This window comes from Arachis hypogaea, chromosome 19 (assembly GCF_003086295.3).
Source record: "Arachis hypogaea cultivar Tifrunner chromosome 19, arahy.Tifrunner.gnm2.J5K5, whole genome shotgun sequence".
Lineage (NCBI taxonomy): Eukaryota > Viridiplantae > Streptophyta > Magnoliopsida > Fabales > Fabaceae > Arachis > Arachis hypogaea.
In genome coordinates this window covers 3,312,304-3,328,579 of record NC_092054.1, presented here as the reverse complement: position 1 = coordinate 3,328,579, position 16,276 = coordinate 3,312,304, and the positions used below count along the sequence as shown (strand labels likewise).

Here is a 16,276-nt window from a genome sequence, read left to right as displayed (position 1 = left end):
TCTTATTATTGTGCACAAAATATGAAGAGAATCATCTATTTTAATATACTACCTGCAGGCATGAGCAAAAAATTAAAAGAAGATAAACCTTAAGTGGCCTCTCATGGCTAAGAAGACACCACATAAACATTATTAATGATATCATAAAAATATATTTAACTTTAAAATATTTAAATACATAAAAAGAAACAAACCTTTATACAACCCCTACATTTGGTGGTAATAATTGAATTTTTTGGACCTGCAATGGAATAGAACAAAGAACTAAGATCAAATTTCAAAATAATAATGACCACACTTTTGCATGTTCTCTTGACATTTAAAATATACTTAGATAATTCACTTGGCAATTAATATCTGAAGTTTGAGAATAACAAAATTAAAAATTATATGTAAACACTAACCACAAGATATAGCCGACAAAAGGAAAACTTTAACAAATAACAAACTTACTGATGCTTCATCAATTGATATAAAAGGCAGTGTCTTTTCTGTTGCAATGACTACACCATTTGCAGCTGCAATAGTGAAACACAACTACATATTACATGGTCTTGTAAAAAATAGAGAGCTTTTCTACCACAAATGATCATCATATACTGAACACATTGTTAAAACTTTTGTCTTCTGCTCAACTAATATATCACCAACATTTAACTAGAGAGCAGATTCTTAAGAGTATCATTTTTTTATAGTGGCTCTTATAAAAACCTAATACCAAAAATAAGTAGAAGCCCCACACAAATTTAGTCACTAATTTCTTCCCTACTAAACAATTATAATTAGTTACAAGTACCAGTACAAATAAAAAGAAAAAGATGCCGAAAGGGAAAAGTAACGATCGTTACCTTCTTCAAATGACGGCCATGGAGAGCAAGTTGAGCAACGAGCAACAAGTTTAGCCACCAGAAAAAAACAGAATAGCAGCAACAACCTTTGGCGGCAGTGACAACAACAAAATCCTGCTGAATTTTAGAATTAGCAAAATGATAAAATGAAAAACAAAAAATAAAAAAATAACGGGAGAAGATCTACCGGTGGCAGCGCAAGCAGTGGAGGTGCAGTGTTGCGAAGAGAAGCAAAAAAATCACACATATTTATACGCAAATATATTAATGACGAATTTTAATACTAATTTTGGTATACAAATAACATTTTTAATAATCAATAATGTATGAGGAGGAGGGAAAAAGTGGGAGCTGTAAAATGGGAAATTAAAAGAGAATGCAGAAACGGAGAAACCCTAATCGCCATGAACAGGATCAGCGCCATGTTGGATTACATACTCTTATTCAGTGACGGATCCAGAAAATTTTGATAATGGAGCGAAATATATACAACATGATAATTTTTATAATAAAAATATTATCTTTACATAAAAAAATTAGTTGTCAAATAATCTACTATGAATTTCTGTATAAATATATATTATAACTTATTTTTAATATATATTTTGTATTTTAAAATTTATTCTGTATAAGTGATTATTTTTTATATATACGTAACATAATTATTGTTATAATTATATTTTATTATTATAAAATATGATTAATCTTTAAAATATTTAATTACAAATTAAAACACTAAAATAGTAATTTAAATAATAACATATGTAACACTCTACCACACAGAATTTTACGCTTAAATAGTAAAGTAGAGGTGACGAGGTATTACGACCTCTAAAAGAAAAGACATATATAAATATAGTTGAAAGAATTTTGTAACTAGGAACCTTGAAGAAGAAGTTAAGCAAAAGCAAAAACAGAAAATCGTGTCACACTTGTATGGATAATCGTAAAACGGATAGATAAGCTCAAAAGAAAGCCAAAAATATAATATACAGATTAGAGTTTCAAAATACAGATATAACAAGTTCCAAACTAGACCTGCGAAACTAAGGCCGGCCAGAGTATGTAATTATATATATATACAACCCAAAATATAACTCAAACTACAGAATAAACATCTGTTTCTCCAAGTCAACCTCTAGGAGGGACAAACATAAAATATATACAGAGGAGAATCTATATACATATACACATATCATAAATACAAAATACAACATCCAAAAAAAAAACTTCGCTTGCACAAGAAACTCCAGACGCTCAGTGAGGTGCCTCTCGACATGCATCTGAAAAACAACATGAATATGTATGAAATGAGAATCGGGAGTTCGCAGCATGGTAAAGGTGCCCGTATAGTTAATATAAAAGGTCCCAAAAAATCAGAGGCATTTCTAGAACTCCGACACTCGAAATTAAACTTAAGGAAAATAAACTAAACCAGAAAGTAGGTAACTGTCTAAGGTTCTCAAGTTCTAAATCAATTTCTAACTTAACCCTTCACTTTCTGCTTCCTCCAGCCCTCCAAAACACCGATACACAGACAAGCAATACTGACAAAGCAAACACAAGTAGGATACAGATACACAAGGTAGTAAATATAGCAGGTAATTAAGTATAATAATCATATAAGCAAGCCCAATTAATGCACAATCAAACAAAACATACATATGTATATGATGTATGCCTGTCTAATGGTTGATGAGTCTCATCTGTCGGTTATATAGCCAATCCGACATGTCCTGATAGTTAACCATTGGACAGTCCCTCTGTGTGCACATCCTCAAGCTCAAAAATAATATCCATAGAGTCAAACTCCAAGCTCAAATATAATATTCTATGGAGTCAAACTCCAAATTCAATAATATAATATTCAAAATCCACACACACACACACACACACACACACACACATATATATATATATATATATATATATATATATATATATATATATATATATATATATATATATGCCCATGAAAGAACCCGGGGAGTTAAAGTGTCCGATCACATCTTGCGACAGAAGGTCAACAAATAGTCTCAAATATACAAGCCACATAATAATTTTTTTTCTTTTTAAAATAACACTTCATATCAAAACTCTAACTATTTTTATAGAAATTTCGGCAGTATCTCCTTTAAAACTCAAATTTCTAGTCCCAACCACTAAATCAAACACCTCTCGATCATTCAAATCATTTCCAGTATCAAATTATTTCAAAATCAAACCAATACCAATATTAAATATTTTTCCAAAACCAACCAACTCCTAGCAAATCATTTACAACAATCAAATCACACATCATATACCATATACACAATCCATCAATAATTCTTTCAGTTCATTCCTATCCTAATCAGGTCTTTTAACCTAAGTTTTCACGTGATATTAAACATTAACTACGAGAAACCAAAACTATACTTTAGCCGATTCTTTCCTAATGTCGAAGCACCACAAATACCTCCGTTTCTCAAGTGTTCAAAACCTCGAAGCCTCACCAAACGAAAATCCAACTTTTACGGTTCGCTTTCTAGTCACGGATATCGCAAAATTTGCCTCCGAAACATATATCTCACTCTAATTCCACATAAATACCACAAAATCAATTTATTTATTTCAGTCAAATTAAATAATTAATATAATTAATTATATATAGTTAATATAGTCAAATAAAATAATAACTAGTTTGATATTTATCTCAATCCAATCAAATCAAATAAATAATTAATTATAATAATTTTAAAATCATTAATTAAAATACATAAGACAAAAAAAATTAATACAAATTAAAATAAAATTAATTCATTTAGTACAGTCAAATTAAATAATTAATATAATTGATTAATTTTAGTTAATATGGTCAAATAAAATATTACATAATTTGATATTTATCTCAATCAAATTAAATAAATGATTAATCATAACACATTTAAAAATTATTAATAAAAAATATAAGATGAAAAAATTAAAATAAAATTAATTTATTTAATTCACTCAAATCAAATAATTAATATAATTGATTAGTTATGGTTAATATGATGAAATGAACTATTAAATAATTTAATATTTATTTCAGTCAAATAAATAAATAAATAATTAATTATAACACTCTTAAAAATTATTAATCAAAATATATAACGCAAAAAATTGATAAAAATTAAAATAAAATTATTTCATTTATTTTATTTAAATCAAATCATTAATGTAATTAATTAGTTATAATATTTAATTGAAAATATTAAATAATTTTATATTTATTTTTATCCAATCAAATTAATAATTAATTAATAAATACATTTAAATAAATTAAATTTAAAAATATTTTATAAATAGGATTAAAATAATAGAAATAGAAGAGATAGAATACAATAATAAATAATAATATTTTATAGTTTATAAAATAATCAAAAAGTAAAAATAATGCATCATAATAAAAAAAAAGGTATTAATGAATAAAAAAGTAGTTGGTAAAAAAAATGAGATTCTTTTTTAGTATATATAGTTTCTTACATTAAATAAGTTATAAAATACAAAAATAAATTAAAGAAATATTCACAATCATATAATTGATTGATGATGAGTACATAACTATGGCTGCGTTTGTTTTTGAGAACAGGACATGACAGGACACTGAGAATAGTACAGGACAAGATACTGATGGACAAAGACACAAAATTTTGTGTTCTTGTATTCTGTTTGGTGATAAATTAGAACAAATTATGAAAATCCAATTTATTTTCATTTTTTTATTCAAAAAATTTGAGATGAAAAATATAATAATAAAAAATATAATTATGAAAAATTAACAAAAATAATGAAAGAAAAAATAAAAAATAAGTTGTGTTCCTTGTTAGTGTCTCTTAGGGGTGTGCATGGACCAGGTGAAACCGGGTTTGATGTGACCCAGACCCGACCCGAAATATATATCGGGCCTATTTGTTAGACCCGAACCCGACCCTAGACCCGATGAAACCTATACACTTTCGGGCCACGATTATACCGGGTAAAAACCGGGTGAAAACCGGACCGTTAACATTATATTACCTTGATACCTTCTTGTAAGTTAGCATGTAAAAATATCCAAATTTCTAAGAGTCCAATCATTATTTGACATGGTAAAATTCACTTAGAAAAATATAATAAGAACCAACTCTTCTCTAAAATTAAAGCATAACCGTAATCAATACTAATATTGCCTAATAACACCAAATATTTAAATCAATACAAATAACACAAGATTATGCATTAGTCTAAAGTCTTATGTATTTTAAATATAAAATATTAACTTATAGTCTTATATATAATGACTAATAACACAAAATATTAAGATTTACAACACTTAAATTTCACATAATAATAGTCATCATCCATCACTAATAACACAAAATATTAATTATATATGATGACCGGGTCACCGGGCCGATTTCGGGTGACCCGAGCTATGGCCCGGACCCGACCCGAAATAATGACCGGGTCTATTTTTGAGACCCATACCCGATCCTAGACCCGATGAAATCACACCAAATTAGCCTCTAAAGTGTTCGAGATTGGGCCGGGCCGGGCCATGCACACCCCTAGTGTCTCTGTGTCCTTCCTGTTAGGATGGACACAAAATACACTAATTCAGTGTCTCTGTCCTGTCTCTGTAAACAAACGCAGCCTATTAGATAATAAGTCGCCAAAAAATAAGTTGATATTAAAATTAAAAATATAAACCATGAATAAAAATCTAAAATTTAAAATTAAGAAAAAAATGAAGAGAAATTTTTAGTAAATAACGACTTAAACATTGACGTAACAATAAATTGAATCAAATAATATATATTTAAATTTATTAAATTAAATAATGGATCTAATAAATTAAATAAATAAAAAAATATCTTATAAATATGCCATACAAAAATTATGATACTTTTAAAATTCATTAATCAAGATACATAAGACGAAAAAATTAATGTAAATAAAAATAAAGTTAATTTATTTATTCTTGTCAGATTAAATAATTAAAATAATTGATTAGTAATAGTTAATATGATCAAATAGAATATTAAATAATTTGATGTTTATTTCAATCGAATAAAATAAATAATTAATTATAATATTTTTAAAAATTATTAATTAAAATATATAAGATAAAAAAAGATACAAATTAAAATAAAATTTATTTATCTGTTTCAAAACAAATCAAATAATTATTATAATTAATTAGTTATAGTTTATATTATCAAAAAAATTATTAATAAATTTGATATTTATCTCAATCAAATAAAATAAATAATTAATTAATAAATATTTTTAAATAAATTAAATAAAATAAATCAGTAAATATATTTAAAAATATGCCCTGTCATTATGCTATTAATTAAAAAAAATATGATTTTAATAATATATAATAGATAATAAAGAATAAACTACGAAAATCATACTTGAAAATTCACGTGATTGACAAAATGAACTCAAAAAATACTAATAACAATTAAATTTTCGAAAGATTTAAAAATACGATGAGAAGAACTATATATTAAATATATATTATAAAAAAAACTTTAGAAATACGATTTTGTTGCAAAGTTTTACCGTTTTTATTAGAAAAATAAGATCTTTTTATTCTTAAATTTGGTAATTTTATGTTGATTAATTTTTTTAATTTTTTTTATCGTAAATAACCATATTTTTTAAAAAATAAAAAAATAAAAATCAAATTTTGCCCTAATTTTTTTGTATGCATCTTTCAAATATTTATTTAAATGTCACAAAAATTCAGATCAAATAAAAAAATTATTTACTAAATACAAGGTTTTTTTTATAATTCATAAAATATATAATATTTATTAATTATTTTTATTATATTTTAAATTTTTTAAAACTATTTTATGAATAATATCAATGCCTTCTTATGAGCCGCCGAATCTTTTGGTACGGACCGAAAATAAATAGATTGGAGGGAACGGAAAAGAGGGAACTGCCGCACTGGGGAGTAACAGAACACAGAAGCAAAGAAACCCTAATCGCCATGGACAGGATCAGCGACCTGCCGGATTGTATACTCTTACACATCCTTTCCTTCCTCCCTACCAAAACCGCCTTCTTCACCACCGTCCTCTCTCGCCGATGGACCCGCCTCTGCCACGACCTCCAACACTTCGAGTTCAACCAAATTCAATTTCATAACGGCAACCAAACTTCGTCAGACTTCAGTAGTTCACGAGAGCGATTGTTCGCCATCGTTAGTAGGATTCTCTTCCGCCACAAAGCGCCGCCAATTCGAACCTTTCGTCTCACCTGTGACCTACATCAATTCGATGAATACCCTGTGGAGTGGTTCATTAGAAAGGTTTTAGGGCCAAACCTCGAGGAATTGAACCTCCAACTCGCCTTCGTCTGTCGCTCCAATCGTAAAGTCGTTATTCCCAATGGCGTTTTCAGCTGCACTTCCCTCGTGACTCTCCGTTTAAACGGCGACATAAAAATCCCTTCGCCGCCTTCATCGTCGTGCCATTATCACTTGCCATCACTCAAGACACTGCAATTGTATAATGTCGAAACCTATAATGTTGGTGAGTTGGAGGAGATTCTCTCTCACTGCACTGCTCTTGAGACTCTTATTCTTGACTTAATCGTTCGATCACGCATGGGCCAAGGCCAATTGAGAATTTGTTTACCTTTTTTGAAGAGTTTGCACTTCGAATCTTGTTTTTGGAACCCTCTTGGATTGTTTGTTATAGACACACCATCTCTTAAACGTCTTGATATCCAAGCTGTGTCAGGGTTTCGCGAGATCCGTGTTCGCAACTTGCACAATGTGGAGGAAGCCCGTATCAACATTGCTAAGCAATCCTTTGTTCTCGAGTTTCTTGTGGAGCTTTGCAGGATAAGGATTTTGGTGCTGCGTTTATTAGTGTTTGATTGTTTACCTGATGCTCCTCTGCACCGTATTCCGGAGTTTACCTGTTTACAGAGGCTAGAGCTTACTGTTAGGTGTTTCGACACCAGATACATAATGGATATGCTTCAGAAATGTCCCATGCTTAAACTTCTTGCTATTATTTTTAACGCTGGCCCTTATGATAAGGTATTCATGTTCTCATGTTCAAGCTATGGTTTATTTAACTTCGTTATTTTGCTGGCTATTCTTTTAGGTGTATTTGTTCTTTGTTCCTAGGATCCACTTCTGTCACGAAAATGAACACCCAGTCAAGGTTCCTACTTGTCTTGCATCACATCTGAAAGTGATTAAAATCAAGAGATATTTTGAATCCAGAGATGATAGAGATTTTTTCGCCTATGTTCTTCAACATGGACTTGTTTTGGAGTCACTTGATATTCAGGTGGATCGTGCGAGAGCTAAACGATTTCCAGAAGAATTATCCCTTTTGCCAAGGAGATCCAAGGTGTGCCAAATTAAGGTTTGCTGGAATCAGGTACCATATGTTTTGTTTTCTTTACCATTATGTGTACGTATCCCACTAATTATAAATACAAATAACACAATTCATCCGACATTGAGGTACCTTGCAGTGAATTCTCCTTTCAAAATCGGTCTTTTTTTTTTGTGCCGTTTTTATTGCTGAATTTTTCAGAGACAACTATTGTAGTTTGAGTAGATTCCCCCAAGTGATAAAGGAAACGTAGTTTTGATAAATTTTTTCTTTTTATATTTCAGCACAGATGTCTCTTCAGATATTGAGCAATGCTAGGGGCCAGCAACATTTGTGATTGGTAGCCATCAACTAGTCATCAATGATGATTTGATGGTGTGAGATTGATGTGAGATTTCATCCAATGGCTCACTTTTCTCTGCTGGTTACATGCTGGCCAAAATGCAATAAAATTGCTGGCCCCTAGACTTTTCCTCAGATATTTATCATATGTTTGATATAACAAGATTCATTCATTTCATATAGCCTTTTGTTTTATATAGAAAGTAAGTGATTGGTACTTCAGAATTGGAACAAGATAATTTTAGCAACAAGGATACCATTTTAACTTTACAACATTCAGGTGAATTAAGCTCCCAAATGTGAAGTGTTGATAGATCCCAACATATCTTTTACTTCATTATTGATTTTATCTTATGTATCTTTATCTATTTTATTTATGTAACAAAGATAGAATTCCTCTAAGTTCTCTTCTGCAAATTATAATCTATACGAACATGATAGACGTATAAGTATTTTTGTAACTAAGTTTAAATCCAACAAAAACCAACTTATACATATATCACTTCTTTTCACACTTCATATTGATGTAGCACAAATTTTTTTATATATAATATATAAATTTATTGATATAATATAAAAAATTTTATATATAGTATAAAAAATTTTATATGGCACAAAAATTTATCGATATATCACAGAAATTTTGTACATAGCTAATTTGTGCTATGTTCCAAAATTTTTATACTTAATAGTTTTGCTGCATAGCTTATAAATACTTCTATTGCTATTGTTTTGGAATGTATAATATGCATCAAAACTTTTGTACTTAGTGATTTTGTTTAAAATATATATATATAGGAGAAGAAGGAAGAGGAGAAAGAGACGCCACAATGGGAACGACCGCAATGACAACGCATTAGAAGAAGAGAACCTTGAAAGAAGGAGAATAGAGAAGGCGAAGTAGACGAAGAAGGTAATCAAAGAGAGAGATGCATGGGTGGATTTTTATTTTTAAGTACTTGGTTAAAATACAAAGTCCTTGGTTGTCTAATATTTTTATAATTTATATATAGAATAAAGTATTGTTTTTATCTTCAATAATTGTGGTAAGTTCCAAAGTTATTCTTAACGTTTCAATCGTTCTATTTAAGTCATAACATTTTAAAATTGATTCAATGTTGTCCTGTTAGGAATTTGTTAATAGAATTGACGGCGGGACAAAATTGAGATGATTTTGAAACGTTAGGAACTTAAATAGGACGAAAACGTTGGAGACAAAAATGATATATAAAAATAAATTTTAATTTTATCTTTTAATAATATCAATTTTTTTCTATATGTAGTATTCAATAATTTTTTAATCACATCTAAATAAATTACACTTAATCATATTATTTTTATTTTAAATAAATTATTTTTTTATAATTTATATTTTTTTAAATAGTTTTTTATTTAAAAAAATATTTTTATATGAAATATTTAGATATTAAATTATTTTTATTTTTCTAAAATTTCTTTTAAGAAAATTACTTTAAAAAAATCTTTTTTTTTTTAAACTCGTCCGAACAAAACCACAGTTTCAATTTTTTAACTCTCCAATATTTGATTTTGATTCTTTTGGTTTCTTTTATCTTTTTGTTAAATGTTGATACGGTTTTATATAAATGTTCACATGTCGCATTTTGTTCTAATCTAAGTATATACTAAGATCAGAATTTTATTTTATTTTATTTAAATAAATGGTTAAATTTAACGTTCAAAATAAAAACAAAACTAAAATGCAATTACATAAACTAAAAATTTATTTTAAAAACATATCGCATCAATTATGTTATTAATTAAAAAAATTTGATGTAAGTAATATAATATAAATTTGTTAGGGAGCCAATAAAGTATATGCATAATATGTATAATAAGCTAATTATTTAGCCCAATATAAATTAAAAAATGAACATTTAAAATAAAATATTATTAATTTTTCAAACATAATACACCCATACTATTTAGCATAACCATACAATAAACATTGATACTTGTTCATACTATCAAGAACGCAGAAACGGAGAAACCCTAATCGCCATGGACATGATCAGCGACTTGCCGGATTGCATACTGTTACACATCCTCTCCTTCCTCCCTACCAAAACCGCCTTCCTCACCACCGTCCTCTCTCGCCGCTGGACCCACCTCTGCCACCACCTCCAACACCTCCACTTCAAAGGCATAACAATCCCTTCGCCGCCTCCATCGTGGTGCCGTTATCACTTGCCGTCACTCAAGACACTGCAATTGTATAATGTCGACACCTCTGTTGGTAACTTGGAGGAGCTTCTCTCTCACTGCACTGCTCTTGAGACTCTTGTTCTTGACTCAGTCTGTCGATTCCAGGAGGAGGGCCAATTGAGTATTTGTTTTCCTTCTTTGAAGAGTTTGCACTTCAAATCTTATTGGGGTTACACTGTTAGATTACTTCTTGTTATAGACACACCATCTCTTAAACGTCTTTATATCCAAGCTTTGTCAGGGTTTCGCGAGATCCGTGTTCGCAACTTGCACAATGTGGAGGAAGCCAGTATCGACATTTATAAGCAATCATCTGTGCTCGAGTTTCTTGTGGAGCTTTGCAGGATAAGGATTTTGGAGCTGGGCTTATCAGTGTTTGATTGTTTGCCTGAGGCTCCTCCACATCGTATTCCGGAGTTGACCTGTTTACAGAGGCTAGAGCTTACTGTTAGGTGTTTCGACACAAGATACATAATGGATATGCTTCAGAAATGTCCCATGCTTAAACTTCTTGCTATTGTTTTTAATAGACAATATGTAATATCGGTATTTCATGTTCTCATGTTCAAGCTATGATTTATGTAACTTGGTTGTTTTGCTGGCAATTCTTTTTAAGTGTGTTTGTTGTTTGTTGCTAGGATCCACATCCGTCACGAAAATGGGAACTCCCAGTGAAGGTTCCTACTTGTCTTGCATCACATCTGAAAGTGATTAAAATCAAGAGATATTTTGAATCCAGAGATGATAGAGATTTTTTCGCCTATGTTCTTCAACATGGACTTGTTTTGGAGTCACTTGATATTCAGGTGGATCGTGCGAAAGCTGAAGCGTTTCCAGAAGAATTATCCCTTTTGCCAAGGAGTTCTAAGACGTGCCAAATTAACTTTAGCTGGCTTTACGATTATGTGTAGGTATAATGGTGGATGATACGAGTCAGATACAGTTTCCTACTAATTATAAATACAAACAACTTAACACAGACATTGAGGTACCTTGCAGTGAATTCTCCGTTCAAAATCAGTCTTTTTTTTCATGCCGTTTATATTGCTGAATTTTTCATATCTGAGACAACTTCTGTAGTTTGAGTAGATTCCCCCAAGTGATAAAGGAAACTTAATTTTGATAAAAAAAATTTTTTTTTTAATATTTCAACACAGATGTCTCTTCAGATATTTATCATATGTTTGATACTAATAAGATTCATTCATTTCATATAGCCTTTTGTTTTATATCGAAAGTCAGTAATTGGTACTTCAGTATTGGAACAAGATAATTTTACCAACAAGGATACCATTTTAACTTTACACCATTCAAGTGAATGAAGCTCCCAAATGTTGAGGTGCTTGATAGATCCCAACAAATCTTTTACTTCATTGATTTTGTATCTTTATCTATTTTATTTACCTAAAAGATATAGAATACCGCTGGTTGTTGCCTCCAAATAATAATTTGGGTGATGTTACACATTCAACTATTTTAATAACTAAGTCCAATTAAATTAGCACAAATAAATTTAAAAAAATTTAACATACGTCTCCATCACACATTTCTTCTTTTTTATGTTAGCAATACATAAATTTTTATTAAAAAGTACAGAAAGATAATACAAATTTTTTGTACATAATAATAAATTTATTGATATAACATTAAAAATATTGCACGTAGTACAGTAGTGTAGAAAAAATTTTTTTTGTACATAGTTCAAAAAATTTTGTTGTACAACTGTCATTGTCATTATTTTGACTTATGTGTTGTGTATCAAAATTAAATTTAATAAATATTATATCATATATATTTACATCAAAATAAATTCTTTTAAAATAAAAATAATATCACATAATATAAAAAATATTGATTAAATTATAAAATATATATTTAAATTATAAAATATAATTTAAAACCGAGTCTAGTTATCTGAAATATGACTCGAACTTGATCTAAAAATAATACTGAATAAAATAATAGATTCAAACTTAGCAAAATATGTTAGACAAATTCAAATATAAACACCCGAGTCTGAAGTCATTTTTCAATTCAAACTAGTATATCTATATGTGTCTTGCACTGGAAATTTTTTATTTGAAATTTTTAAATGAAAATACGCATAATAATTTTTGTATAAAAAATTATAAAATTAATTAAATTTAAATTTAACTATTTTTAATATTGAAAATAATGAAATCGATGAATAATAATTTTAATTTTTTTCAAAATATAACAATTACTTATTAATAGTAATATAAAGTTTGTGATTAATTTAAAATATTTATAATAGAATCTCATTTTTTTAAAGATTTCTCTTTAAATAACATTAATCGTTGAATTTATATATATATTATTCATCATGAGTAAAAATTTCAAACTTTCTTATTATGTTAAAATCGATTTGAGTAAGTATAATCTAATTAAAATAAATTCAATTTATTTATTCTAATCAAATCAAATAATTAATGTGATCAAATAAATATTTAATATTTAATATTTATCTCAATTAAATTAAATAAATGATTAATTATAATACTTTTAAAAATTATTAATTAAAATACATAAAATAAAAAATAATAAAAATTACAATAAAATTAATCTATTTATTACTGTAATTAATTAGTTATAATTAACGTGGCCAAATAAAATATTAAATAATTTAATATTTATCTCAATCAAATAAATAATTAATTATGATACTCTTAAAAATTGTTGATCAAAATATATAATACAAGAAATTGATATAAACCAAAACAAAATAAATTCTTTTATTTCAGTCAAATCAAATAATTAATTGATTAGTTATAATTAATATGGTTAAATAAAATATTAAATAATTTAATATTTATCTCAATTAAACTAGGGGTGGCAATGAGACAAATAGAAATAGGTTTTTGCTTTGTCCAATTCTATTTTGATCCGTTCTATAATAACCTGCATAAAATTCGTTCCATTTCTACATGCGGAGTACTAAAGAGTTAAACCCTAACACACTTTTGTTAGTATCCGCCCTATCCTTATAATTATTAAAATTTAACAAATAAAATTAAATTCAAAAATTTATTTAACCATTATTACATATATAACATAAATTAAAGTAAAAGATTAAATATGATACAATATTATTAATCACTTCATTAATTATTTTTTATATATATGACCAGGTATTACCTAAATCTGACCCCGATTAATTATAACATTCTTAAAAATTATTATTCAAAACATATAATACAAAAAAATTAGTACAAATAAAAAAAAAAACGAAAACAAAATTATTTTATTTGTTCTAATTATATTAAATAATTATGTAATTAATTAATTATAGTTAATATGATTAAAAATATTAAATAATTTGATATTTATTTTAATTCAATAAAATTAGTAATTAATAAATTAACATATTTAAATAAATTGAAAAATATTTTAAAAACATTTCGCATCAATTATGTTATTAATTGAAAAAATTTGATGTGAATAAATGAATAATATATAACAGGTAATAGATAGGAATGAGGGAAAACCTGAAAAGCGGCACTGGGAAGTAGGAAGGTAGAAGAGAACGCAGAAACAGAGAAACCCTAATCGCCATGGACAGGATCAGCGACTTGCCGGATTGCATACTGTTACACATCCTCTCCTTCCTCCCTACCAAAACCGCCTTCCTCACCACCGTCCTCTCTCGCCGCTGGACCCACCTCTGCCACCACCTCCAACACCTCCACTTCGAACAAAACCAATTTCCATACCGCAATACTTGGCCAGATGTCAGTACAAAAAAGCGATTTCTCGCCACCGTTAATTGGATTCTCTCCCGCCACAAAGCGCCGCCAATTCGAACCTTTCGTCTCACCTGTGACCTAAATCACTCCGATGAATACACTGTGGAGTGGTTCATTAGAAAGGTTTCAGGGCCAAACCTCGAGGAATTGAACCTCCATCTCTCCTTCTGTTGCTCCGGTCCCAAAGTCGCTATTCCCAACGGCGTTTTCAGCTGCACTTCCCTCGTGACTCTCCGTTTAAAAGGCGGCCTCATAATAACCCCTTCGCCTTCTGCACCGTCGTGTGGTTATGACTTGCCATCACTCAAGACACTGCAATTGTATAATGTCAAAACCTCTGATGGTAAGTTGGAGGAGATTCTCTCTCACTGCACTGCTCTTGAGACTCTTATCCTTGACTCAGTCTGTCCGTACTTCTTTGAGGTCCAATTGAGTATTTGTTTTCCCTCTTTGAAGAGTTTGCACTTCAAATCTCATTTCGGTGAGACTCTTAGATTGCTTGTTATAGACACACCATCTCTTAAACGTCTTGATATCCAAGTTGTGTCTGGGTTTCGCGAGATCCGTGTTCGCAACTTGCACAATGTGGAGGAAGCCAGTATCGACATCCATAAGCAATCCTTTGTGCTGGAGTTTCTTGTGGAGCTTTGCAGGATAAGGATTTTGGAGCTGGGTTCATCAGTGTTTGATTGTTTGCCTGAGGCTCCTCAGCATAGTATTCCGGAGTTGACCTGTTTACAGAGGCTAGAGCTTACTGTTAGGTGTTTCGACACCAGATACATAATGGATATGCTTCACAAATGTCCCATGCTTAAACTTCTTGCTATTGGTTTTAACGCTCTACAATATATAATATTGGTATTTCATGTTCTCATGTTCAAGCTATGATTTATGTAACTTGGTTGTTTTGCTGGCAATTCTTTTTTAAGTGTGTTTGTTGTTTGTTGCTAGGATCCACATCCGTCACGAAAATGGGAACACCCGGTGAGGGTTCCTACTTGTCTTGCATCACATCTGCAAGTGATTAAAATCAAGAGATATGTTGAATCCAGAGATGATAGAGATTTTTTCGCCTATGTTCTTCAACATGGACTTGTTTTGGAGTCACTTGATATTCAGGTGGATCGTAGTAGAGCTAAAGGATTTCCAGAAGAATTATCACTTTTGCCAAGGAGCTCTAAGGCGTGCCAAATTAACTTTTGCTGGATCCCCAAGTCATAAAGGAAACGTAATTTTGATAAATTTTTTCTTTTTATATTTCAACACATATGTCTCTTCAGATATTTTATCATATTTTTTATACTAATAAAATTCATTCAGTACTTGGTACTTCAGTATTGGAACCAGATAATTTTAGCAACAGGGATGGATATATACCATTTTGACTTTACACCATTCAGGTGAATGAAGCTCCCAAATGTGAAAGTGTTGATAGATCCCAACAAACCTTTTACTTCATTGGTTTTATCTAATGTATCTTTGTCTATTTTATTTATATAAAGAAGATAGAATTCCTCTCGTTCTCTCCACCAAATCTATCCGATGATGTTATAAGTATAAATATTTTTAGTAACTAAGTTGACACAAATATAATAAAAATCAACATGTGCATAGATCACGTATTTCTTATTTTTCACTCTTTGTATTAAATTTTAATATATTAATAATAATAATCCTATGATATACTATTAGTATTATGATCTAAATAATTTTTACAATAAAA

At 29.3% G+C, this 16,276-nt stretch overlaps 3 protein-coding genes across 3 annotated transcripts; all 3 read left to right on the top strand.

Moving 5' to 3' along the window:
* Positions 1-6,858: 6,858 nt before the first annotated feature.
* Positions 6,859-8,440, top strand: LOC112777570 (FBD-associated F-box protein At4g10400-like). Its single transcript, XM_072227608.1, has 3 exons — positions 6,859-7,917; positions 7,985-8,266; positions 8,426-8,440. The coding sequence occupies exons 1-3, from the start codon at positions 6,859-6,861 to the stop codon at positions 8,438-8,440; spliced, it is 1,356 nt and encodes a 451-aa protein (XP_072083709.1).
* A 2,145-nt stretch (positions 8,441-10,585) lies between these two features.
* LOC112776002 (putative FBD-associated F-box protein At5g38570) lies at positions 10,586-11,700 on the top strand. Its single transcript, XM_025819947.1, has 2 exons — positions 10,586-11,335; positions 11,428-11,700. The coding sequence occupies exons 1-2, from the start codon at positions 10,586-10,588 to the stop codon at positions 11,698-11,700; spliced, it is 1,023 nt and encodes a 340-aa protein (XP_025675732.1).
* Positions 11,701-14,361: 2,661 nt separating this feature from the next.
* LOC112776001 (FBD-associated F-box protein At4g10400-like) lies at positions 14,362-15,774 on the top strand. The gene is made up of 2 exons (XM_025819946.3): positions 14,362-15,411; positions 15,505-15,774. The coding sequence occupies exons 1-2, from the start codon at positions 14,362-14,364 to the stop codon at positions 15,772-15,774; spliced, it is 1,320 nt and encodes a 439-aa protein (XP_025675731.1).
* The last annotated feature ends 502 nt before the right edge of the window (positions 15,775-16,276 follow it).

Excerpts from the sequence above, each read along its gene's own strand:
- LOC112777570 (XM_072227608.1), top strand. The coding sequence starts at position 6,859 with ATGGACAGGATCAGCGACCTGCCGGATTGTATACTCTTACACATCCTT. Across the intron at positions 7,918-7,984 it reads ACGCTGGCCCTTATGATAAG|GTGTATTTGTTCTTTGTTCC; the intron begins GTATTCATGTTC and ends CTATTCTTTTAG.
- LOC112776001 (XM_025819946.3), top strand. The coding sequence starts at position 14,362 with ATGGACAGGATCAGCGACTTGCCGGATTGCATACTGTTACACATCCTC. Across the intron at positions 15,412-15,504 it reads CTCTACAATATATAATATTG|GATCCACATCCGTCACGAAA; the intron begins GTATTTCATGTT and ends GTTTGTTGCTAG.
- LOC112776002 (XM_025819947.1), top strand. The coding sequence starts at position 10,586 with ATGGACATGATCAGCGACTTGCCGGATTGCATACTGTTACACATCCTC. Across the intron at positions 11,336-11,427 it reads ATAGACAATATGTAATATCG|GATCCACATCCGTCACGAAA; the intron begins GTATTTCATGTT and ends GTTTGTTGCTAG.